This window comes from Mastigoproctus giganteus, chromosome 3 (assembly GCF_048544385.1).
Source record: "Mastigoproctus giganteus isolate SK-2022 chromosome 3, ASM4854438v1, whole genome shotgun sequence".
Taxonomy (NCBI): domain Eukaryota; kingdom Metazoa; phylum Arthropoda; class Arachnida; order Uropygi; family Thelyphonidae; genus Mastigoproctus; species Mastigoproctus giganteus.
Genome location: NC_143577.1, coordinates 25,463,890 through 25,489,742, shown reverse-complemented (window position 1 = coordinate 25,489,742; position 25,853 = coordinate 25,463,890). Strand labels below are relative to the sequence as shown.

At 35.0% G+C, this 25,853-nt stretch overlaps 1 protein-coding gene across 1 annotated transcript in view; it reads left to right on the top strand.

Moving 5' to 3' along the window:
- The window catches only part of LOC150087815 (uncharacterized), a 74,210-nt gene that overhangs the window by 22,088 nt on the left and 26,269 nt on the right, over positions 1-25,853 (top strand). Inside the window, exons 3-6 of the mRNA XM_090370440.1 lie at positions 6,218-6,342; positions 14,681-14,784; positions 16,370-16,582; positions 18,799-18,846. Of these exons, the coding sequence (XP_090226566.1) occupies positions 6,218-6,342; positions 14,681-14,784; positions 16,370-16,582; positions 18,799-18,846 (490 nt within the window). The remainder of the gene's footprint in view (positions 1-6,217; positions 6,343-14,680; positions 14,785-16,369; positions 16,583-18,798; positions 18,847-25,853) is intronic.

Sequence of the window (25,853 nt, the reverse complement as noted above, 5' to 3'; positions counted from 1 at the left end):
CAAAATGGGAAGCATTCAAAGAACTTATTGTGGAAGCTACTAGGCTTTACATACCAACTAAGAAATATTGTTCAAGGTTTAGGCCTAAATGGTTGTCAGATGAACTAATGAGGCATATGGCAGAGAAGAAAAATGCATGGGATACATACAAATTAACACGTGACACGGATGCCTATGATAGATACAAGTTGATCTGTAACCAAGTTACAAAGGAGGTTAGGCAGGCGAAGGCAGATTACGAGAGATCCTTGGCAAGGGATGCGAAGAAAAACAGCAAAGAGTTCTTTACTTATGTAAACTCTAGAAGGAAGGGGATGAATCAGATTGGTCCACTTGAGATCGATGGGTCAACTGTTGATGACCCTGCTCGGGTAGCTAACAAACTAAATGAATATTTTGCATCGACATTCACACATGAGGAGTTATTCAGCGAGGGGAATGCCAGAGGTGTATTCAACTCTAGCAGTAAGCTAGAGAATCTTGTAATAACTGAGAGCAAAGTGGAGGAGAAATTGTTGAAGATAAACACAAGAAAGGCACCTGGGGTGGATGGGATCTATCCAGTTATATTAAAGGAGGCAGCAAAGGAGGTAAGCAAACCCTTAGCCATAATTATGAGAGCTTCCTTGGACTCAGGGGAGGTACCCATTGACTGGAGATGTGCAAATGTGACCCCAATTCACAAAGGGGGATCAAAGGCTGACACAAGTAATTATAGACCTGTTAGTTTAACTTCTGTTCCCGGAAAATTAATGGAGGCACTGGTGAAAGAAGCACTGCAGGATCATCTAGACAAGACTTCAGTTATAGCTAGGACACAGCATGGTTTTGTTAAGGGGAAGTCTTGCCTGACCAATTTGATTGGATACTATGATGCAGTCACAAAAGAACTGGATGCAGGGAATAACTTTGATATTATATACTTGGATCTTAGAAAGGCTTTTGATACTGTTGCACATGGAAGACTGCTGCACAAATTGGAGCAGTGTGGCATTGGAGGCAAGTTGCTGCTATGGATAAAGGGGTGGTTGAGGGGGAGAAGACAGAGAGTGGTAATCAATGGACACTGCTCATCGTGGACTAATGTTATTAGTGGAGTCCCTCAGGGTTCAGTATTGGGGCCTTTATTGTTTTCTGTATTTATAAATGATATTGATGATGGTATATCAGGCTTAATGTCCAAGTTTGCAGACGATACGAAGGTTGGCAGGGTTGTCAAGGACACTACTGACACTATGCTGCTGCAACAGGATTTGGAAAGGTTGAGCAGATGGGCTTCGAGGTGGCAAATGAAGTTTAACATTGACAAATGTAAAGTACTACATATGGGAAACAGCAACCCCAGAGCAACGTATCAACTCTGTGGTACTACACTGACAGTGGTAGAGAATGAAAGGGACCTGGGGGTGGTGGTGCAGGCAGATATGAAGTTCTCTGAGCAGTGCAGACGAGCTGCAAGAGTAGCTCATGGTGTATTGTCAATGATATATAGGAATTTTTCTAGCAGGGATAAGGAGGTGATTATTCCCTTGTATAAGGCAATGGTCAGGCCACACCTAGAGTACTGTATACAGGCCTGGAGGCCTCATTTCAGGAAGGATGTAGAGCTGCTGGAACGAGTACAGAGAAGGGCAACTAGATTGGTGAATGGGACAAAGGGGTTCTCTTACGAAGAAAGGCTTAAGTTTTGCAAATTACAGTGTCTGGAAACTAGGCACCAGCGGGGTGATCTGATAGAGGTGTACAAAGCCTTGAATGGTTTGAGCATGCTCAATGCTGATGGGATTCTTCCTCTAGCTCAGAAAAATCACCTGAGGGGGCATAAATTCAAATTGAGGAAAGACAGATGTAGGATAGATGTGCGGAAATTTGCCTTTAGCCAGCGGGTGGTTGGTGGGTGGAACAGACTTCCATCCCTTGTCGTGGAAGTTGATAGCCTAAATAAGTTTAAGGCTCAGCTGGACAGGTATTTCGAACGAACAGAGGGGTGAAGTGGAAGTGGTTATTTTTATTTATTTATGTTACTTTTTTTTTTTTTTTTTTTGGCTGATGCTGCATAAGCTTGCTTTCTTGCATCAAATGCCTCTACTAATGCTAATGCTAATGCTAATTCACAAATGTGATTATCAAGCGAGCTTTTACCAACGCGAACTGTTAAATACTAAAATTTAATGTATCAGAGTGTAATAGGGCATAATAAAGTGAAATGTGTTGATATTTTGGACTTCACCAAATGTTTTAGCCAGATTTTACCAATGCAATTTGGTAAATCTTAGGATTTACCAGATTTGTGACTTTTACGGTAACATATAAATATAAGAGAACATAACAATAGAGAAAAATACAGAACTGATCTTTAGAGGATAGAATTGGCTGTCTCTCTGATTAGCCAATCGGGGGTCAGTCGCTCCTTTATGACGTCATCTCCCTTCTCTTACTAGCGTGGATATCTTGAGAACCAAGAGCAGCTGGGGCTGTTGATTGAGGGACCAGTATAAGTTCTGGAATGTGATGCTCATTATAAAACTAACAATACCTCAATGTTCTATGATAATTGTGGTTTTGCTTGATGTCATCACAGAATTGACTTCAGTGTTTTTACTCTGGAGTCAATAATAATAGTAATAATACCACATTCTCCTCTAAATTGAGTGTCAGTTTTATTATCATTTTCCTCTATACAACCTGGAGAAATTATGACAAAATCTGAAGCCCAGACATGGCATGACTAATTATTAAACCTGGAGATTCAGGTCTAACCCGGAGAAGAGGAAACTCTAGTTGCACTAAATTTCACTGCGTGTTGGCTGGGCAGTGACATAATTAAGCCAGTGCAGGATGTTAGGGCCCATTACCATTATGAAAGGTGGAGGGGAAAGCATCAGTATTCCCAAATAGGGTTATAGCTAATCTCCTCATGATAATGGTGTTTTTTTTTTTTAAACTGATGATTAAAGCTCAATGATTCTCCAAACTGCCTTAGCTCCCTTTAGAAAATCCTGGGCCATTAGTGATGATGATGAGCATTGAAAATTGTGATTCATCTATATGAAATACAAATACATTAATCACTGGTTAAACATTATCCAGCTTAGTTCAAGATTGCGGTCCATAAAAGTTATACTATTTGGATGTGGGAAATCTTTCTCTATTCTCTGTCATAATAATCAAGAGTGATTTTTTTCCAGAATAAATCAGCTCTTGATGATTAGTAGCCTATGCAGAATGCAAACAAGGAACACATACTGGGCTATATGTCCAGAGACAGACTGGGTCAAAATTTCTTACTGGGGAAAACAAATAATGTTACCGGAGGTCAGAGTGCAATATTGAAAATCACGCCAGCCTCCTCCGGCCCACCTGGGTTTCCCCGGTAAGTCTTATGGCCAGTCGGCCTCTGTACATGTCAGTGGAGACACAATGAAAGGTGTCATTTTGCTTTTCGGGTTGAGCATGTAAAACAGCACCCAGTATTTTCATCTCATTTTCTTTGTGAGAGGTGAAGATCATGACAACGGTCTCTCAAGCAAAATTATGAGCAGTACACTGTGTTATTTATAATTGTCCACTATGTATAACTTTGGGAATTAAATTTTCCTCTTCCATATGTCAAGAAAACTAATATATTTTGTACAGATTAATTGGCCAATAGTCAATCCAAGCTGGCTCACATCTGGTGAGTATGGGCTTGGCACACCCAGGTCCTGAGCTGGATATCATCATTCTTCTCTTCTTTGGTGATTCCCTTTTATCTCTCTCTCTCTCTCTCTCTCTCTCTCTCTCTGGGTAGTTCAGACATTTTATTTTGGCTGGTGCAACATAAGCCTCAGGCTTCCTTGCACCATATGGCTAATAATAATAAATAATAAGTTTTAATTAATTAATTTTTTGAGGCATCTTTGCATATATTGGTGTAATGCAGGTATCAGGCAATAAATTTAATACCTACCTTATAAGCGAAGCACGTTATAGCTGGAAACATTTTACCAGTTTTTTTTAACATAAATACACTTTATTTAGTAAATCAATACTTTGTTTACACAATGTTTTATGAGTATATACAGAATAAAAGACAAAGTATTAAAGGTTATATCATTCTCTTTACATTATGCTAATACACAATGCTGTCAAGGCCTTACATTTTACGCATTCATTTTGAAATAGTCGACTAATTTAGTTTGCTGGAACTGATGACAATGTTTTTTCAATACATAATTCTTAGTGGTAAGATGCAGTAAATGAAGATGTTCGATATCACTCTGACATTCTAACCATGCCAGCACCTCATTAATATTATCAAGCACTTTGTTAATTTCTGGTGTGTTTTTCCTTGCACAAGTCACCCACATTATCTTCTGAGTTATTCCATTTCACTGGCCTTCTATTTTTCCACTGTTCGCAGTGGCTGAGATTTTTTATTCCCCTTGCTCAGGTCATGCGCGGTTGGAGCTTCCGCATCCATCTCAATCCAAGCAGCCAGGTCATTTGCTCCGAGTTTCCACTAAGTTACAACTAGCCTTTGCCTCTTGTTCTGAAAATGCTATTAATTCAAGGTTATTATTAGTGATCTCGTCTTTTCCAATACATTTTTTGAGCATACTTTTTCCCATGCTAATCCAAAGAACCCCAGGGGCTCACATCTGGTGAGTATGGACTTGGCTCGCTCTCTCTCTCTCTCGCAGGGTAACTCGGAAATTTTTTTTTGGCTGGTGCAGTATAAGCCTCAGGCTTCCTTGCACCATATGGCTAATAATAATAATAACAAACCTGAGACATGAGATCAAGATGTGGCATATGCAAGATGTATCAACCATCCCAATCATCGTGTCAACAACCGGTATGGTACCAAAGACTCTACATAGCAGCCTAGCAGCAATAGGTCTCCCAGAGAACACCTACAAGGAACTCCAGAAAGTTGCAATCCTGAACACCTGTAGGATAGTCAGAGATTTTCTCGACTGACAGTAACACCAGTAGAATCCCCGAATCAGAGAGAAATAATATAAGAGCAACAACAATAATAATAATATTGTATGCAATGTTTTTCAGTGTTACTGTTTTTCAGAAATTCTAAAACATTTCTGAGTTCCCAACACTGGAAAGTAGCTCATCACCTTTGAAGGCTTGAATAATTCCGATTCATGAGCTGGATTAGTGCAGCTGTGTTCAGTGGCAGAAATGCAACAATGCAACTTGGATCATGCCATCTTTCAATTTCAGGACTTCTGCCAAAGGACGAGCCAGGCACTAATCCAACAGTAACAGTCTTTTTCCAAGTTTTTTGGAAAGCAGTTGGCATCACACTGATGGTTTAAACTCGCTTTCGAACCATGAATATCACTCATCATATCCAAGAATTGGAGCTGTTTTCATCAATCACAGGTAGAGATTTCGTTTTGATGCGCTTAAACACCAGGGACTTAAACTTTTTTAGTCGTGTGGTTGGCAAAAAACATTCAGGCCATTTAATAATATCAAAAAATGCTGATCAAGTTAATGCTCTTGTTCAAGAAAACAGACGGATTACTGCTGTTGCCATAATGTTATAAATCAACTATGGATTTGTGTATTCACCATATATGATATCAAATATCATAAATATCACAAAGCTAGTGCAAGGTGGGTCAACGCTTCAGTAGACAACATTGATGTCCACTAACGTAGTTATCCACTTTGCACAGCAAATTTTCAAATAGTGTGAAAGAAGTGGCACACAAGTGGTGTCATGAACAACAAAAATCATTTTGGTTAGATGGTATCAAGAAGCTTGGGACCAATGTGAGAAGTGTTTGGGGAAGCAAGGGGACTGTGTGGAAAAGTAATACTAAAATTTTTGTATATTTTCCTTTTCTTGATTTAATAAAAAATAAATAAATTAGTTTACTTCTTGATTTAGCCTTGTATAATATGTAAAGACAGGGCTGTAGTAATACATAGGCAGTGGGACCACTGCATTGGGTACAGCTTTCAAGTGAATCATTTTATGGGCATATTTTTCATGAAAGAAAATATGAGGATGAGATGTGTGGTAAGTTTTGTAAGATGTGTGGTTTTGTCAACTGAGACCATTGCCTAATGTGTTGCAGCAGTAGTCTTTTGAGCAGTTTATCATAGGTGCCAGATTCATTTTTTTTCACAGAAAAATATTTCTAGACTCCTTAATTTTTTTTTAATACTTTTAATATAAATAAATGAACATAAATTAATTTGAATGCAGTTTTTAGGTACATGGTATGAGGCCTTTGAATCGTACAGTGGAATTCCAAAAGTATATAGTGGTACCTGGAATTTTCGTTATAAATATGCACAAACTTACCAGTTTCATTTCACAGGCAGAAATACGTAAGTGAACATGCAATTCTTATTTCATTTTATTTATTTAATTTTTCTGTAATTGCTATTTTCCTTTTTTTTTTTTTTTGGAAAGGGGTTGAAATACAATTTTTAAGGAATATGTTCTACACTTGTTCACACTTACAAGTCACCTTCAATCTAATTACATTTGCATTTATTGTAATTAATATTTTAACATCTATAGTAGCATTCAGTAATCGAGGCATCCCATTCCAAAACTAAAACTCAACTTATCTATGTTTCAGAATTTCTCAGGAAATGAAAAACATTTTAAAATTAAATTTATTCAAATTGTTCACTTCCACAACCCCAGATGGAACTTTGTACCAACAATCATTTACTCTCTGGCTGAAAGCAATTTTATTCAAATGTATCCGCAATTAACCATTTTTTTAATTTATATATATCATTCAAGAGAGAGTAAGGGGGGCAATGAGCATTTAGTTTACCTAGTCCATTTAAATCCTTAAGCACTTCAATTAGGTCTCCTTGCAGATGCCTAGTTTGCAAGTGCTGAAATTCACAGAACTGAACTCTTTCTTCATAAGAGTACCCTTTTTTGCTTCTGACTAATCTGTTACTTTTCTCTGTGCCTGTTATAACAGAATTACATCTTTCCTAGCTTATGCAGCATCAGCCAAAAAAAAAAAAAAAAAAACACTTCCATTTCACCTTTCCGTTCGTTCGAAATACCTGTCCAGTTGAGCCTTAAATTTATTTAAGCTATCAACTTCCACAACAAGGGATGAAAGTCCTGTTCCACCAACTAACTACCCGCTGGCTAAAGGCAAATTTCTGCATATGTATCCTACATCTGTCTTTCCTCAATCTGAATTTATGCCCTCTCAGGTGATTATTCTGAGCAAGAGGAAGAATCCCATCGGCATTGAGCATGCTCAAACCATTCAAGACTTTATACACCTCTATCTGATCACCTCGCTGGTGCCTAGTCTCCAGACACTGTAATTTGCAAAACATAAGCCTTTCTTCGTAAGAGCAACCCTTTGTTCCATTCACCAATCTTGTTGCCATTCTCTGTACTCGTTCCAGCAGCTCTACATCCTTCTTGAAATGAGGCCTCCAGACCTGTATACAGTACTCAAGGTGTGGCCTGACCATTGCCTTATACAAGGGCAATCACCTCCTTATCCCTGCTAGAAAAATTCCTGTATATCATTGACAAGACACCATGAGTACTGCATATAGGTTTCCAGACCTATATGCAGTACTCAAGATGCAGCCTGACCATTGCCTTATATAGTGGGATAATCACCTCCTTGTGCTTGCTGGCAAAATTATGTGAAGTAATCATAGATGCTTAGTAGTGTCTATGATTACTTCCCTGAATGTGCTTTCCATTTAGAATATTTAGTTAGTCCCACTGAAAATAACTTAAACTGTCCAAGACTATTGTAGTCACCATTATGAAACCAAAATCCCTATTCTTTACCCTCAACAGTGGTTATATCTTTTTAAGTAGATCCCACATCAATATATTATGACCACTGTCACCTAGTGGTTTGCCATCATGGGTAACACAGTGCATGTAAGTACCATTCTCCCCACACCAGGTGGAAAAGGCCCAGGTTCGAATCCTGTCAATAATATGAGGAATTTGAGCTTTTTTAACATGCCAAGTTGGTCTCAGGCGAGGGTTGCATGGTTTTTCTGTTGGAAACCTGAATTTTTCATCCTGAAAACAGGTAAATTTACCACAGAACACATGCAATTTACAGACATAATATAAACAGCACAGTGCGGTCTGCCTCTCATGTATCTAAAACTCTATGTATCTAACAACAACCTAGTGGCTCCTTTATTTGGAGATTCATAATGCATAAAGTCACTGTTGGTAATCACATCAAGAGTATTGCTTTCTCTTTGCCTTGCTAATGTGCTGGTGTAGAAATTAGTACCTAATAAATCCAGAAAAGTGTGAGTGACCAACCCACAGAAAGTTAGTCCTCGGTTACAAGATATTCTGATTTACTGGCCTACTTTGTTTGTCTGTATAGTTGTTTATAATACTGATTACAGTCATTTGATCTATAACATACTGGAACAAGTTGCTTCCACATGTAGTCGAGGCTGACAGTTAACTGGATAGTTTACCTTCGCAAGGAGGGAGATGAATAATTTGCTGTTTCTTACTTTTTTCTTTTTTTTGGTTAGTACACCAAAAACTGTGGCTTCCTTGCACTATTTGGCTAATACTAACATACTTCCAGTGACTGCTTGTGACTCTGATGTATGGGGATGCTGCTTCTTAAAGTTACATTAAATTGCTTTGGTTATGAGACATTGATAGTAATAATAATAAACAAGTTAAAAATACTACAAAACATTAACTGTACACTTACCATTAATAAACTTAAGTAATCTTGAAATTTTATTTAAAAATAAAATCCATTCTTCGGTATTTATTTGTTGAAAATAGATTAACAACTTTTCATTCAAGTTTAGTGCTCTGTTCAAATTGCATTGTTCACTCCACAGTTCCTTTGATTCGTTTTGTCACCTCTAAGAAATGCGTACTGGCAACCTGTCAACTAGGCATTGGCTCAACCACTGATCGGAACTGTCTAGCGCACAGTTCCGTTTATGGTTAAACTTCCAAGTTGAAAATGATTTCATGTTTTTATTCATTTGTTATTGAAATGATTATTGAAAATAGTTGTTTTCCCATGAACCAAAGGCCTTAGGCTATGGATGGGTCTGGATGGCCCCAGCTCTGTTTAATACTTCTATCAAATAAAGCACTTATTTATTTTTTTGATTATTGGAAATGAGGATGAGTATACTATGTGGGATCTGTGAATAAAAATATTCATTGCATTGCATTGAATTACTTCATTTAACTCCATTGACTGTATACACCTAATTCTGTTTTTGCACGAACTTTTTTTACACGAATTTGATTTAACACGAATTCAAAATAAATATTTCATTCTCTTTTTACGCGAGTCATTTTGATTTAACACGATTTCTATGAATTTTTTTGCCTAAATTCTAAGAATTTTTTTTTATTTGTGGCATATTAGTATCATTTCTATATTACACGCACCAATAGATTAGTGTGATTATCAGCTATTTATTAGTGTGATAGATTAGCTAGTGTGTGCGTTTTGAAATGGGGGCTTTTGTTTACCAATGTGTACGTCTAGGTATCTATGAATCATCAACGTTTTTATTGAATTTTGGTGCACATCTACGGTATTCGTTCATTGTATCTTCGAAAGACATTTAGTAGTAAGTTCTATTTCAAAGTGAAAGAATCTTTAGTGAAATTTGTGCACATATAAATTTATTAATTTTGCCGATAGTCAATAAATTGTAACTTTACAAATTTTTCATACTTTTTTTATTAATTATAACTGAGATATTTTTCGGTAGCCCTTATATAATGTCGAATAATTCGCCTATTACCAAAATGAAAAGGAAAGCGATTTCTTTGGAACTTAAAATTCAAATTTTAGATCGTCTTGCAACTGGACATGGCCTACGTCTGTAAGAAAGCATTTTGGTGTACATGAAGCTACCGTAAGAACTATTAAGAAAAATGAAGCTGCAATTAGGAAGTTCGGTATGTTCTGGAACAAAAGTAAGTGTTAATTCATCATCATATACAAGAGATATTGTCAAGGAAAAAATGGAAAAGGCTCTGGTAATATGGATAGAAGATCAGTCACAAAAAAGAGTACCAGTAGATGGAAATGCCATCAAGCAAACAACACTAAGAATTTACAGACAGATTAAAGAAAAGGAGCCAAGCACTTCATCTCAGTTAAACAGAAAGTATGAATTTTCTGCGAGTACAGGTTGGATGATAGGGTTTCTTAAAAGGAATGCTCTTCCTAATATAAAAATTAAAGGTGAAACTGCATCTGCAGATGAATCGGCCACTAAAGTATTCCCGCAGGAACTTGCAAAAATTATTGAAGATGGAGGATACACTCCTGACCAAGTGTGGAATGCAGATGAAACTGGTTTCTTCTGGAAACGAATGCCGAACAGAACGTATGTAGCCAAATCGCAGAAAACTGCTGGTGGTTTTAAGGTAGCTAAGGATCGTGTGACCTTGTTATTTTCCTCCAACGCTTCAGGAGATCGTATGTTGAAACCACTGCTGGTAAATCGAGCCCTAAACCCACGTTCAATGAAAGGTGTAGATATCAAATAAACTGCCTGTTCACTGGATGTCAAACAAGAAAGCCTGGGTGACCACTGCTCTCTTTACAGAATGGTTCAACAAATGTTTCGCCCCAGAAGTCAGATGTTATATGAATTTGAAAGGTCTCGAATTTAAAGTTCTTCTGATTTCTTGATTTGGTTTTGTTGTTATTTGGTTTTTTTTTAGGAGCATTAGCAACTAAGGCCATATTGCTCCGGGATATGCGGTGGTCATTCCCTGACCTTTCCGCATTCTCCGTATTTGGTGGTGACAGGCTCGAACCCCGGTCTAATCAAGAAGCGTGTGCTATGCACTGCTGCTCCTTCCCACCTGGCTACGGAGGCGCCTGATTTCTTGACAATGCACCCGGCCATCCTGTCTTGGAACACCCAGACGTACAAATTTTATTTCTGCCACCTAATACTACATCTTTGATACAACCGCTAGACCAAGGTATAATTGCGACAATTAAAACATACTACGTAAAACAAACATTCCAACACGTTTTGGACAAACTGAATGATGAAACACTAACAGTCATTAATGTGTGGAAGAAATTCTCAATTATGGATTGTATCAATCAAGTTGGATTAGCGTTAACTGAATTAAAACCAGCAACTTTAAATGCGTGTTGGAAAGCAGTTTGGCCACAATGTGTAAAAAGCAAAGATCCCATCATCCCTAATACGACCGAATTTCCCAACATCATTACAATGGCACACAAAATTGGTGGAGAAGGATTCGATGATGTATCGTTTGAAGATATTGATGAATTGTTAGCCGACAAAGCCCTAAGCGAAGATGAAATATTAGAGGTTGTCCTTGGGACCCCTTATCCCACAGAACGTAGTGATAATGAAGAAAATGATCCTGTTCTAAATGCAGATTTAATAAAAGAAGGTCTGGAACTGGCCAGAAAATTAGGTAATCATTTTGTCAAACATGACCCTAATGAAGAACGCGCTGGGAAGTTTCAACGTGAACTGAAGTTGTTGACAGCCTCTTACAGAGAATTATATAACGGCCTAACCAAAACACGAACACAACGATTAATAACTGAATTCGTTCGTAAAAACCGGTGAAACATCAGCACCAGAGGAGACTCGTGCTGATTTTGCTCAAGAGATCACAGAAAGAATTTCATAATAGAGGAAGAAGACCATGTCCACAACATTTCTAGTGATATTCCAGTCGTACGCAAATGTATGCGCCGTTTATTATCAGAAAGTGAAAATAAATAAAATCTTGTTATGTGTAAAACAGATTTTTTTTGTTCATGAAGAATTTTTTTCATTTAATATGCATACAAATTTACTTTAATACATTTTCATTACATATTATTACATGTGTATTTTGTTGAAATAAAATAATAAGCTTAAAACGAATATTTTTATGTGTTTTTTTTTTAAATTATTTTTACTGATTTTTTAGATCCGGAACCAATCGTCTTTCCTTCCATAAATACAATGTCTTTTTTTACACGATTTTTTTTTACACTTATTTTTCAGGAACGTATCTATCGTGTAAAAACAGAATTAGGTGTATTTATATTTAAAAAGCTGGGGGCACTGCAGTTCCACAGTGCCTACCTACAAGCTGCCCCCACATACTTCAGTTCTCATTTTTGTCTTTCTGGTGTAACACCTAACAGACTCAACATAACACTGAAAGTCCACATTAACTGAATGCACTGCCTTGGATTCTGTGTGCCTCTTAACCAAGTGCATAATCCTTCCCCAACCCTCCTGCTTGATTGTCCTTTTTGTGCATATTATACTCACCATATTGAAATTCTGTATTCCATCTATATTTCTCATAGTCTTCTATATTGAATGATACCAGGGTTGGACTGGCCATAAGACTTACCGGGGGGGGGGGAACCCTGGTGAGCTGGAGAACAATGGAGGCCAGTGTGATTTTTGCCCATAAACAATATGGCCATAACACTTGTAGAGGCCAAGTATGAGACTGCGGCAAGTTTCCCCTGGTAAGAATTTTTGACCCAGTCCACCTCTGAGTGATAATATATATCTGATATCACTTTTTAAATGCAGAGGTATAATGTCTGCATTTGTATTTAAAACTGGATTTAAACAATACTTCAAATTCATTAATTTATTCACTATACTTCTAACATTAGTTTACAAACAAGTACATGTGTGCCTAGGATTTTCTGAAGTGTTCTGTAAAAAAATTGTTATGCTTTTAATAATTATGTAGCAGTAAAAAAAAAATCCACATCATTAGTTTGATCGTGGGGAAGGGCTGTAGTCCCTACTTGAGACTACATTTATGTGTACCTGTTTTTTGCATAACCCCAACACAGCCCATATATTTGCTTGTCCCATGAGAGGACCCCCAGAAGGCTTTATAATTACTCACATCTTGCTTTTTAGGCTGCTTCTACTGGGACATGCAGACTCTGTCCTCTGCTTGTGGTTGCCATTAAACTATTAGTCTGTATTCCCCCCCCCCAACTAAACTAGCAGTTTTCTGGACCACATTATTACTGCCTGAAGAGCATCAGCAAATATTCTTGCATCCCTTCTATTTAAGTGTATCCCAACCCTATAAAACAGTTTCTCCTGGCCTTAATAATTAGCAAAGACCATGCCAAGAAAAATTAAATTTAAACCTTTTATTTCGGAGAAACTCTTAAAAATGGATAACCTCTTTTGGAATGGGATGCCTCAATAGTGCTGTAATACCAGGTTAGAGTTCCCAGTTGTTCCAAATTCTCCAGGATTAGTTGGAATCCCTGAATTTGTTGAGGAGAAATTAAAGACAAAGGAAGATACAGGAAGAAGACAGAGTGGTAATCAATGGACACTGCTCTTCGTGGACATTATTAATAATGTTATTAGTGGAGTCCCCAAGGTGTTGGCCCATTGTTGTTTTCTGTATTTATCAATGAATTGATGAAGGTATATCAGGCTTAATGTCCAAGTTGCAGATGATACAAATGTTGGCAGGGTTGTAATGACAGTACACTACTACAACAGGATCTAGAAAAGTTGAGCAGATGGGCTGAGAGGTGACAACTGAAGTTTAACATTGATAAATGCAAAGTACTTCATATCGGTAGCAGTAACCCCAAAGTAATGTACCAACTGTGTGGTACTACACTCGGGGTAGTGGAGAATGAAAAAGACCTAGGAGTAATTGTGCAGTCAGATATGAAGTTTTCTGAGCAGTGCAGAGAGGCTGCAAGAGTACTTTGTGGGGTCTTGTCATTGATATACAGGAATTTTGCTAGGGGATAAGGAGGTGATTATCCCCTTGTATAAGGCAATGGTCAGGCCACACCTCGAGTACTGCATACAGGTCTGGCGGCCTCATTTTAGGAAGGATATAGAGCTGCTGGAACAAGTATAGAGAAGGGCAATGAGATTAGTGAGTGGAACAAAGGGTTGCTGTTACCAACAAAGGCTTAAGTTCTGCAAATTACTGCATTTTGAGACTAGGCCCTTGCGAGTTGATCTGATTGAGGTGTATAAGGCCTTGAATGGTGATGGGATTCTTTCTCTTGCCCAAATTAATCACCTGAGGGGAGATAAATTTAAATTGAGGAAAAGACAGTTGGAGAATAGATGTGCAGAAATTTGCTTTTAGCCAGCGGGTCATTGATTGCTGGAACAAACTTCCATCTATCGTTGTAGAAGTTTATCAGCTTAAATAAATTGAAGGCAGAACTAGACAAACATTTGGAGTGAATGGATGGGTGAAATGGGAAGGTGTGTTTTTTTTTTTTTTTTGTATAAGCTTGCTTTCTTGCATCATATGCCTCTGCTAATGCTAAGCTCATCATTAGAATTATTACATTTAAATATTCTTTATGGTTTCAGTTAAAAATAGCATATAGATAAGTAATATAATGTTAATACAGTATTTTCATACTGCAAGTGCCAGGATGTTGAATTGTAACTCTTAACTCATGCAGAATGAGATATTGCATCAGTTAGGAGCAATTAATTCATGCAGTATGAATCGGTTTTCAAACTCCTTTTATAATTTTATGAAAATTTTCTGAAATGCTTACAGAATTGAGATCAATCAAAAATGTTTCTAATTTTAAATTAATTGATTTAAAGTTCTAATATTCATATAAATTGTCAAACATATGATTTTTTTTTTTCCCCTCCCTCCCTAACCAAGAACTGGTCATTGTTTGACTCCTATTGTGGGGAAATTTAAGCAACTATCAACAAATTCTGCTGAACTGGAATTTAAGTATAACACCACAATAGCAACTGTTCTAGGTAAGCATTATTTTATGTTATATATTTAACCTTTTATTGTATGACTTCTTCTATAATTCTGTTTGCATTCATTATAAGGATCATAACACTATTCAGGTTAGATTAGATTCACTATCCAACAATTCCTTTTTCCCTTTAGAAAAATATGAATTTTAGTATAATTCGATTTTCAGCTGAGCTTGTATGGTAGAATTAATATCTCTAGGCAAGATGTGAGCATCTATAGAAATGCTGATTTATAGGTAATATTAATTTGGACAGAAATAGATGACTCTCTAACTTTGAAAAAAGATTATGAACACTGAAAACAGTGTTCTATACGCTTTTATCAAAGTGTATAGAACACTGTTTTCTTTTCCAAGCATATCAGAAATAAATTGGTATGGCAGGAATAAATCTCTCATATTTGAGTTCTATGGCAGTTCTTCTTTAATCATTCTTTATAATTAATATGAATGATCTCCTTATCATCCATTAAAATCTTTAATTAAACTTTAGGCTAGTGGTTTTTGAACTTTGCTGACATAAGGAACCCCCCCCCCCACACACACCTTTTAGTATAAAATTTTCCACAGACTCCCAACTTAGAAAAATTGTCTCTATGATGTAAGTTCTTCAGCTTTTTAAATATTCATAAGCAATTTCAGACATTATTCGTGGACACCCTCTGGATTTGCCCCCCCCCACAGGTTTATTAGTATTAAAGGATAAATTGATATGATCTCTCTCTCTCTCTCTCTCTCTCTCTCTCTCTCTCTCTCTCTCTCTCTCTCTCGTTCTAGAGATTTTCTTAGCCAAGTCCAGGCACAGACTTATTTCAATACAGAAATCTGAAACCTTAAACATTTGATATGGTAAGGTGTTTTTTTTAATAAAAGTTAAATATTTATTTATTGCTCAGTGTGTGAACTTAGTTATTAGGTAGACACATCCAAAAGGTGGGTATTTTTCAGATGTGATGGGTATTGTCATAAAATAAAAAAGAATGTACTTTACAGTATAGAGAAAATGCCCTTGTGGGTAGCACATTGGTAAAATTGCTGTCCTTCCCACACCAGGTGGAAAATACCTGAGTTTGAGTCCCATTGATGACGTGAGGAATTTTTATGGGCCTTTTTCATGACGTGGCTGAGTGTTGGTCTCAGGCAAGGGTAGCATGGTTTTTTCTCCAAAAGACTCTGGTTTTTTGTCCAGCAAATAGAAAATCGACCGCAGAACACATGCAATTTACAAACAGTATACACGGAGCAATATGGCCTTAGTCGCTGATGCTCCTAAAATCATACTACAGTATGATTTTAGGAGCATCAGAGAAATGAATAATTATTGTAAACTGATAAGTAGTGCCCACATATGCTTCCATATGTATGACAGTCTGTGCATTTACATTCTATACTATCAATCTTAAGGACAAGATGTAAATGATTGACAACATGATCTGCAATGGGTAAAGTATGAAAAGTGAAAAAACATATATAAAAAAAAAGGATTTATTATGAAAAGTTATTTTTAATTATTATTATTAATTAAATTATGAAATTATCATTGAAAGAAATTTTGATTATTGTTTCACTTTTCCTTGTAGAAAACATAACAGTGCTCTATACTGACTACTTTAAGACTGCGGCAATCTATAAATGCCATTATGCAACCAATACGGGAAGATGTCATCCTGCAGGTTTCTATGCAGCTGTTTGGGCACGTAGAAGTGATTTGTCAGAAAATGACTTTCTGCCTGCCTTGAAAGCTCTAGAAAAAGTTTGTGTGAGTGACAGTGTACTTCATTTGCAGGCAAAAGGTAATATCACTAGACTTTGTAGTTTTTATAAACTGTAATGCTAAAATCCTTTTTTTTTTTTTTTTGTATAAACTATTCATAATTGATGATAATGATTTGAAGTATATTCATAATTGAAGATAATGATTTGAAAATCTCATCTCTATATTCAATTTTAGCATTTGAGGACCCTCAGGTACTCCAATGATGGCAGCCAAAAGGAAGCTCTCAAGACTTGGACTTAAGCACATATCAGAAACAATACCATTATCCATGGGTTAACCTATGTTGCTGATATCTCTTAAATAAATGGTATCGCAAAAGGTCTAATTATGCCATTTACTTAAAGTCTGAAGCTGTTTCAAGACAAGGCTACTGTCTCATTACATGATTATTGGCCTCAATTAGCTAAATTTATCCTATACATTAAGTTGATTTACCCTATACAGGTCAGTAATAAAAGTTTCAGGGTTATATTTTAATGCAGGCATTGAAATAATTTAAATTTTATGTACCTCTTTGTTAAATTTTGCTGCAGTGATGATGGCTGAAAGTCCATCATCACTGCAGGAACCAAAGATTACTACATCTTTACATTAAAGAATCCATAATGATATTGTCTCTATAATGTGGGCACAAGCTTGAATCCTTAACAGCCAGCTTTCAGTTGCCATCATTAAAAGGACTAAACATTCCTCTAGAGGAAACTGAATGCAGAAATGCAAGATATTTTAAAATATATAATAAAATGAGCAACAAAGTTCCTTTTTTAAATGACTTGTGTCTACTATGTTTGGTTACATTCTCACAGAAAGATTAAAAATATAAAGAGAAAAAAAGAAATCAACTCGAAATTAAAATGTTTAAAAAGACCTTAACTCAAACTAAAATGCATTTTGGCTGAGTATGTCACTTTAAAACCAAATAAAAATGCCTGAAAAATAAACACTTCATTGAAATTTATTGTGTGATGACAAGAAGAAAGAACTACTACTTTTCGAGTTAGAAATTTATTTTAAATTGCCATTGCTGGAATTATTAAGAGGGAATCGCATGGAATCACTTGGATGGAATTCTCATTTGATTGGGAAAGGGTAATTTGATTTTATCTAAGTTCCAGATTCCCAAGAAATCCTTAGGTTGTGTATCATTTAAGATATATCTGTCTTTTGATTTTAATCTAGTAATTGCAAGGGCCTCTATAACCAAATTTAGATGAAGCAGTAATTTTAAAAAGGTTAAATGATGATTAAAAAGTGATTGTTATGGAGTTAAATGCTGGACCACCTGTGGAATTCTATAGGATCTGTCACTTAGATAAAATCAAATTACTCTTTCCTAATCAAATGGGATCTTCCATTCATGGACCTTTTCTAATGTATAAATCAATTCTCTGTTGTGCTCCCATAATGGCAACTGAAACCTAATGACAAACTAGAAAAAAAGTACTATAGTTTGCTTTTTGCCACTAGGTGATGAATTCTAGTGAAGTTTTGGATTTTTATTTTGCAGACATTTTTATTTGGTTTTAAACTGACTTATCTGAAATTTTATTTTAGTCTGAGTAAGGTCTTTTTAAACAATTTTCAATATTTAGTTAGTTTTCTACTTTTAATTTCAATTTTTTTTTATGATAAATTCACATAACATAAAATAGGGGAGAGTCACTTAAAAAGAAGCTTTTTTTTTTTTTTTTATGAAAACCCCAAACACAAAAGGTATCAAAACCTATAGTACTTAGTACCGTGCATGGGTTGAAGGAGAAGTATGGGGAGAGGGGGATGCCGGAAACTTTGCTCTAGAGACTAAACATGGGTTTCACCACTTCAAGCCTCCAATAAGCAAAGTGGTGGTATTTCACCGGTTGATGAGTCATTTACCACCTACTTTGCTGTCCACATTGAAAAGATCTAATAACTAGCAGCCTTTCATGCTATAATTTTAACTAGTAATATAAAATGTATCCCTGAAATCAGTATGCATATAACAAATTTTTGACAGATGGAAAGGAAAATGCTACTGATTACAACTATTTTTCACTACAGACAGCATTAAATTCATTAATTTCAATAAGCATCCATAGATAGCATATTCTATAATTAATTGGTTAATTATAGAATAGCTGTCTAATGATTAATTATGGAATATAGAATTTTTTTTTCATATTCGTATAATATGAAAAAAATATGCAGCTGATTGTGTGTTTTTTTTTTTTTTTTTTTTTTTTTTTTTCTTAGTTTCATGTAACCTAGAAGACTGGAAATATACTATTAGTGGGTATCCAAGTAAGTGTCACAATTTTATTATATTGGTTACATTTTAATAATTTTGTCATCAGCTACATTCTGTTTGGGACAAATATATCTAAAACTTGAGTTAAAATAAATAAAAAAAATTGTGTGTGTATGTGTTAAAAAAGTATAAATGGATGTGAAACTTACACAAAGTGCCAGCTACTAGAAGGGTGAGAAAAGTAGAAAAAGAAGTGTAGTAGAAAGGTGAAAGAATGTTAAAATCCTAGAGGTTACGATAAATTAAAAAAATTATGCCAATATAAATTGGGGGAAACTGTAAAGTTAAAATTAGTACATCAAATTATAATAAAATGGACAAAATTAAATGAAAATGGTATAGCTGTCATCAGATATGGGGAAAACAAATTTAGAAAATGGTTGAATATAGGTAATGCAAATATGCATGATCTGATGTCAACAGAAATAATTATTGATACATGATCAGGTATTTCATCAAGGGACTACACCTGACCATGTATCAGGAACTGCATTTCTATACTTGTCCATAGTAATAGAAGAAAAGTGAAAGGCCAAAACAAGTAACAAAAAATTTGAAACTAGCACTTTCTAATACAGTATGGAAAAGGTAGTCCCAATGAAGTTTCATTTATTGAGGTATAAATAATTAAGTTAAAAATAAGTATCGAGTTAGAATATAAAAATTTTTCGTTAGAATATATTGTAAGATTTAATTTTGCATAGATAGGAAATCAATGTATTTTATAAATAGATTTAGAACAAGCAAATGAGGTATTAATACAATGAGGTATTAAACTGGGGAAGGGAAAAAGGAGTATTTTAAATAAATAAAGATGAAAAATAGCTATATTAGTAGGAATGTTCATTTCACCCTTGTATCACACTAATATTTTAACCAACGGGAAGAACATTAGAAATAGACAGCAGAAAGATAAAAAGCATAGAAAATGTAATTAAACGACACTAAGCTTTCTGGGGTTGTGAAGCCCAACCTTATACTAAAGCATTTGTCAGCATTAGTATAAGAGGGAGCTAATACCAAATGCTTGTATAGAAAGGAAAATTATGTGTTGAACATGCTGAGAAACTAATATAAAACGAAACCGAAAGTAAAATAAGACAGTGAAAGCATATGATACCTGGAGTATTTTACAAGTAATGCGAAGCAAAAAAGCCTGGTGGGAAAAATAAAGGTGGGGAGATGAGGTGCACCAATTCAATAGAGTAGCTGAATGCAAGCACCAATGAACAATACATTTACATGATAAAGCAATTTATAGCAGCGAAGTGAATTTAATAGTAAGCAGCATGGAAATTCAATATAGCAAGAAAATAGTGACCTCTATAGTCGTATTTAGAATACAAGTGCATGGAGATAATTTATAATTAGCATTGGAAAAAGATGCGGTTGGAATAGTATGGCTTTTACTGTGATAAAGTCATATGCAATTAAACATTACCGTTAATATATAAAGAATTATATTGTGTCAAAAACCATATACACATTATAATAAGCTGAATACTAAACATATCAGAGAAAGAAAATGAGAATCGCAAATATTTTAAGATATAAATAAATTTATAATCTATTCAAATTTGCATGAAGGTACATCAAAGAAAAAGAACTGGTTTAAGTCTATAGAAAAAAGGAACATGGTGACTTAAGATCCAAAAGTGGTGTAGTAAAGGATCCAAATATAAAAGAACATGAAATAAGCCCATGAGTATGAAAAGATTCCAAGGAAACATTTAAAGTATAGAAGAATAGGAAGTAATTCTGTGTATATAAAATAGACAAATCCACAGGTATATTAGGTGTTAATTTACTGTGGAAATAATAGTAAATGATACTAAGGAAAAAGAATCAGTTGACATTATAACAGATAAGAATCCAGTTATGAAGTGATATAATTCCAGGGATATAAGTAACATGGAATAAGTCTGAGTATATGAAACAATTCTACGGAAACATTTAAAGTATAGACGTACAGGAAATAATTCCATGTATATAAAACTAGATGAATCCACAGTTAGTATCAGGTGTGAATTAATTATGGAAAAATTAGTAAATGATACCAAGGAAAAAGAATCAGTTGACATTATATCCAGTGGTAGTGTAGTTAAGAATTCAATTATGAATTGATATAATACCAGGAAGGAATATAAGTAACATGGTAACTAAAGATCCAAAGTGTAGTTAAGTCCATGTAAAAGAAGTAATTCCAAAGGAATCAACTATAGCATGTAAGAACAGGAAATAATTCCACGTATAACAAATTAGATGTATCCACAGGTAAGAAATCACTGAGAATGGAATAGTAAATGTATCCCAGGAAAAAGAACCAGTAGATAAATCCATTGGTAGTGTAGTAAAGAATACAATTATAACAGTATAGGAAATATGTCTATGGACATGAAACAATTTTCACTTCAGAGGGAAGAATAAGAAGTAATTGCAAGGAACCAAATATTTTTGGATGTCTTTATAGCTAATAGTGATGTAATTAGAAGGATTGTATAAAGTGATATATACAACGTTAAGAGGTATTAACCAAAGTTACTAAAATCTGAAGGCTGCTATATGGTTTTAGTGGACAAATTTTAGAAATGGATATTCAAAGGTATAGTATGTTAACATAAGCTTGAAAAATTCAAGGCTCACAAAATGTAAATTTTACATATAATATAAACCTTATCCTAAAACAAATTAGTAAAGACTCAACATGGGTAGTTAAATATAAATAAGCTAAGATTCAACACGGGAAGTTAATTATAAGTAATCTCATGAATAATTATTAAAACAAATCCAACGGATATACTAGAAAAGCGAAAACATAACAGTAGAAACTTTAGTGAGTAAAATTCATCAATCCGAAGAAAATAGTTGTATCGGAAATCATATATAGCTATTACTTGCCAAGTAGTGGAATTCCACAAGATAATTTACAACTATACAAATATGTTTAGAACTGACCAGTATATAGTAAATTGTAACTGAATTTGTTACTGATAAAATGGGAAACTATATTGAAACAGATTGGGATATTATTGTTGACCAGCTTTTTATAAAGGAGTTGTAGAGCTTTGCTAAACAGTAGTTGGTTACTGCATATGTTAGCCAGTCTTATGGTTTGGTTGCATATTATATTTTTATGCATTTTGTTGGAATGCCAGTTAGTAAGATAGATAACATCAAAGTTAAATTTATTTCTTTTATCATATATGTCAATACTATATGGAGGTAAAGTATTGTTAATAGTAATATTGAGGTCAAGGAAGATGGCTGTGTGGTTGGAGTTTTTTTTTTTTTTTTTTTTTATTAAGCTTAAGTTCACTAGGGTAAATAGCTTTGGCTGTAGGTTCAGAGTTAGTATTTAAGACTAGGATGTCATCTACATATCTGAAATCTAACACGTTATGATTAGAATTATTTGTGGTTTAGAAATCTTCATAATAATGCTAGAATAGGTTGCAAACTAAACTGGATGGAACCCATAAGAACACCAATAGTTTGTTTATAGGTAAGTTTGCCATTGAAGATATAGTTATTGATTAGACATAGGTTTACATAGTTGTTCCATGTGTTTTCATTTATATTTAATTTATCTTTGTATCTGTGATAAAGCTGTTTTAACACAAATATCAGTAAACTTATGTGGTATGGAGGTAAAAAGGTTGGTAAAATCAAATGTTTCTACGATGGTGGTTCAATAAAGAATTGCCCTCACCTACTTCCACATATTGCAGAGTCATATTTTGTGTGTAGCATCATACATATCTCTGCACTAAAGGTGTAAAATTTCAGCCCCGTGTCTTAATTTGTTTTTCTCTTACAGAGCTGAATATGTGACAAAGTAGCATCATGGACAAAGCTGAAGCCAGAGCTGTAATCTGGTATCTGTTCTTGAAGGGGAAATCTCCTAAAGAAATCCACTAGTAGATAACTGCTGTATATAAGGATGAAGCCCCATCCTATGGCATTGTGAAGCACTGGCATAGACAGTTTAGGTATGGTCAGACATTGGTAGAATCTGAGCCCATTCCAGGTCATCACCATTCAGCCATTGATGACAGCTCGATCAGAAAGGTGTAGTTGTTAATCATGGAAGATCGCCAGATATCTATGAGTGAATTGTCCCAGGAGGTGAAGATTAGTGTGGGCTCTGTTGAAACAGTCCTTCACGACCAACTCCATTTACGGAAATTGAGTGCAAGATAGATTCCCCGATTATTGACTGGTTTCCAGAAGGCTGATCGACAACAGAAATCACAAGAGTTGTTAGTCCTGTGCAAAAAAATGAGGAGGACTTTTTCTCTTGTCTAATCACTCAGGATGAAAGTTGGATACAACATTTCGACCCTGAAAGTAAAAGCAGTCCATGGAATGGTGACATCATGGTTCCCCACCCCCACCAAGAAGGCAAGGGTCCAAGTGTCAGCAGGAAAGATCTTGCTGACAGTGTTTTGGGATGAGAAAGGTGTAATAATGACTGATTACCTGCCGAAAGGTAGAACAATTACAGGTTCCTATTATGCCAACGTACTCCCAAAATTATGGGAGAAAATCAAAACATGTAGTCATGGGATGCTGTCCAAAGGTGTGAGAATGCTTCAAGACAATGCTCCAGTTCATGCTTCTGAAATTGCAACAACACAATCGGCCACATGTGGATATGAAATACTGCTCCATCCAGCCTACTCACTCGATCTTGCACCATTGGACTTCTTGTTTCCTTCCCTCAAATCAATTCTTTGGGGAACCCACTTCCCTGATGACGAGACACTCATTTCTGCAACAGAGTCATGGTTCAAAGACCAACCTCACCACTTCTACAAAAACGGTATCCATAGCCTCATCCATCGATGGGAAAAATGTGTAAATCTTCACGGTGGCTGTGTAGAGAAGAACTAAAACCTGTGCCAGGAATCAACAGGCTAGCACCTCTGCAGCTAGGCCAGGTCAATTCTTTATTGAACCACCCTCATATGTTTGTTATGGTAATATTAGATTTAAAGGTATTGATGACAGCTAGGTTATTATTTATTACCCAAGTAGATGTGAGATTATTAAAAATAGTTTTTAGTAATTTGAAAAATTGTTTGGCTGGGAGATTGGAGCAGCTTGTTTTTGGAGCTAGTAATAATCTGAAACCTACTGGTTTTTTGTGGAATTTTGCAATCATGTAGAGAAATGGTAGGGTTGAGTTCTCTAATTTAGTATGTAGTTTTTTTATCTAAAGCAATTAGCTTTTTAACTGTGGCTGAAGGATTAAGATGGCAGGTAGTGAAAGTGGAACTATTTTCTATTTCATTTTTGAGTTGAATACAGTAAAACTGTTTACAAAATATGGCAAAATTGTTGGAAGCTTTATCTATATATAAGATACTATTCCTTCCTCAGTAATTTCTTACCTGTGGATACATCTAATTTGTTATACATGGAATTATTTCCTGTTCTTACATGCTATAGTTTGATTCCTTTGGAATTACTTCTTTTACATGGACTTAACTACACTTTGAATCTTTAGTTACCATGTTACTTACATTCCTTCCTGGTATTATATCAATTCATAATTGGATTCTTAACCACACTACCATCAGATATAATGTCAACTGATTCTTTTTCCTTGGTTTCATTTACTAATTTTTCCACTATTAATTCACACCTGATTACTACCTGTAGATTCATCTAGTTTTATATACATGGAATTATTTCCTGTACTTTGATACTTTAAATGTTTCCATAGAATTGTTTCATACACTCAGACTTATTCCATGTTACTTATCGCTGGAATTATATCACTTCGTAACTGGATTCTTAACTGTTATAATGTCAACTGATTCTTTTTCCTTAGTATCATTTACTATTATTTCCACAGTAAATTGACACCTGATATACCTGTGGATTTGTCTATTTTATATACACGGAATTACTTCCTATTCTTTTATACTTTAAATGTATCCTTGAAATCATTTCATACTCGTGGGCTTATTTCATGTTCTTTTATATTTGGATCCTTTACTACACCACTTTTGGATCTTAAGTCACCATGTTCCTTTTTTCTATAGACTTAAACCAGTTCTTTTTCCTTTGATGTACCTTCATGCAAATTTGAATAGATTATAAATTTATTTATATCTTAAAATATTTGCGATTCTCATTTTCTTTCTCTGATATGTTTAGTATTCAGCTTATTATAATGTGTATATGGTTTTTGACACAATATAATTCTTTATATATTAACGGTAATGTTTAATTGCATATGACTTTATCACAGTAAAAGCCATACTATTCCAACCGCATCTTTTTCCAATGCTAATTATAAATTATCTCCATGCACTTGTATTCTAAATACAACTATAGAGGTCACTATTTTCTCGCTATATTGAATTTCCACGCTGCTTACTATTAAATCCACTTCGCTGCTATTAATTGCTTTATCATGTAAATGTATTGTTCATTTGGTCAAAACCTGCTTGCATTCAGCTACTCTATTGAATTGGTGCACCTCATCTCCCCACCTTTATTTTTCCCACCAGGCTTTTTTGCTTCGCATTACTTGTAAAATACTCCAGGTATTGTACGCTTTCACTGTCTTATTTTACTTTCGGTTTCATTTTATATTAGTTTCTCAGCATGTTCAACACATATTTCCTTTCTATACAAGCATTTGGTATTAGCTCCCTCTTATACTAATGCTCACAAATGCCTTAGTATAAGGTTGGGCTTCACAACCCCAGAAAGCTTAGTGTCGTTTAATTACATTTTCTATGCTTTTTATCTTTCTGCTGTCTATTTCTAATGTTCTTCCCGTTCGATAAAATATTAGTGTAATACGAGGGTGAAATGAACATTCCTACTAATATAGCTATTTTTCATCTTTATTTATTTAAAGTACTCCTTTTTCCCTTTCTCTTCCTCAGTTTAATACCCCATTATACCATTTGCTTGTTCTAAATCTATTTATAAAATACATTGATTTCCTATCTATACAAAATTAGATCCTACAATATATTCT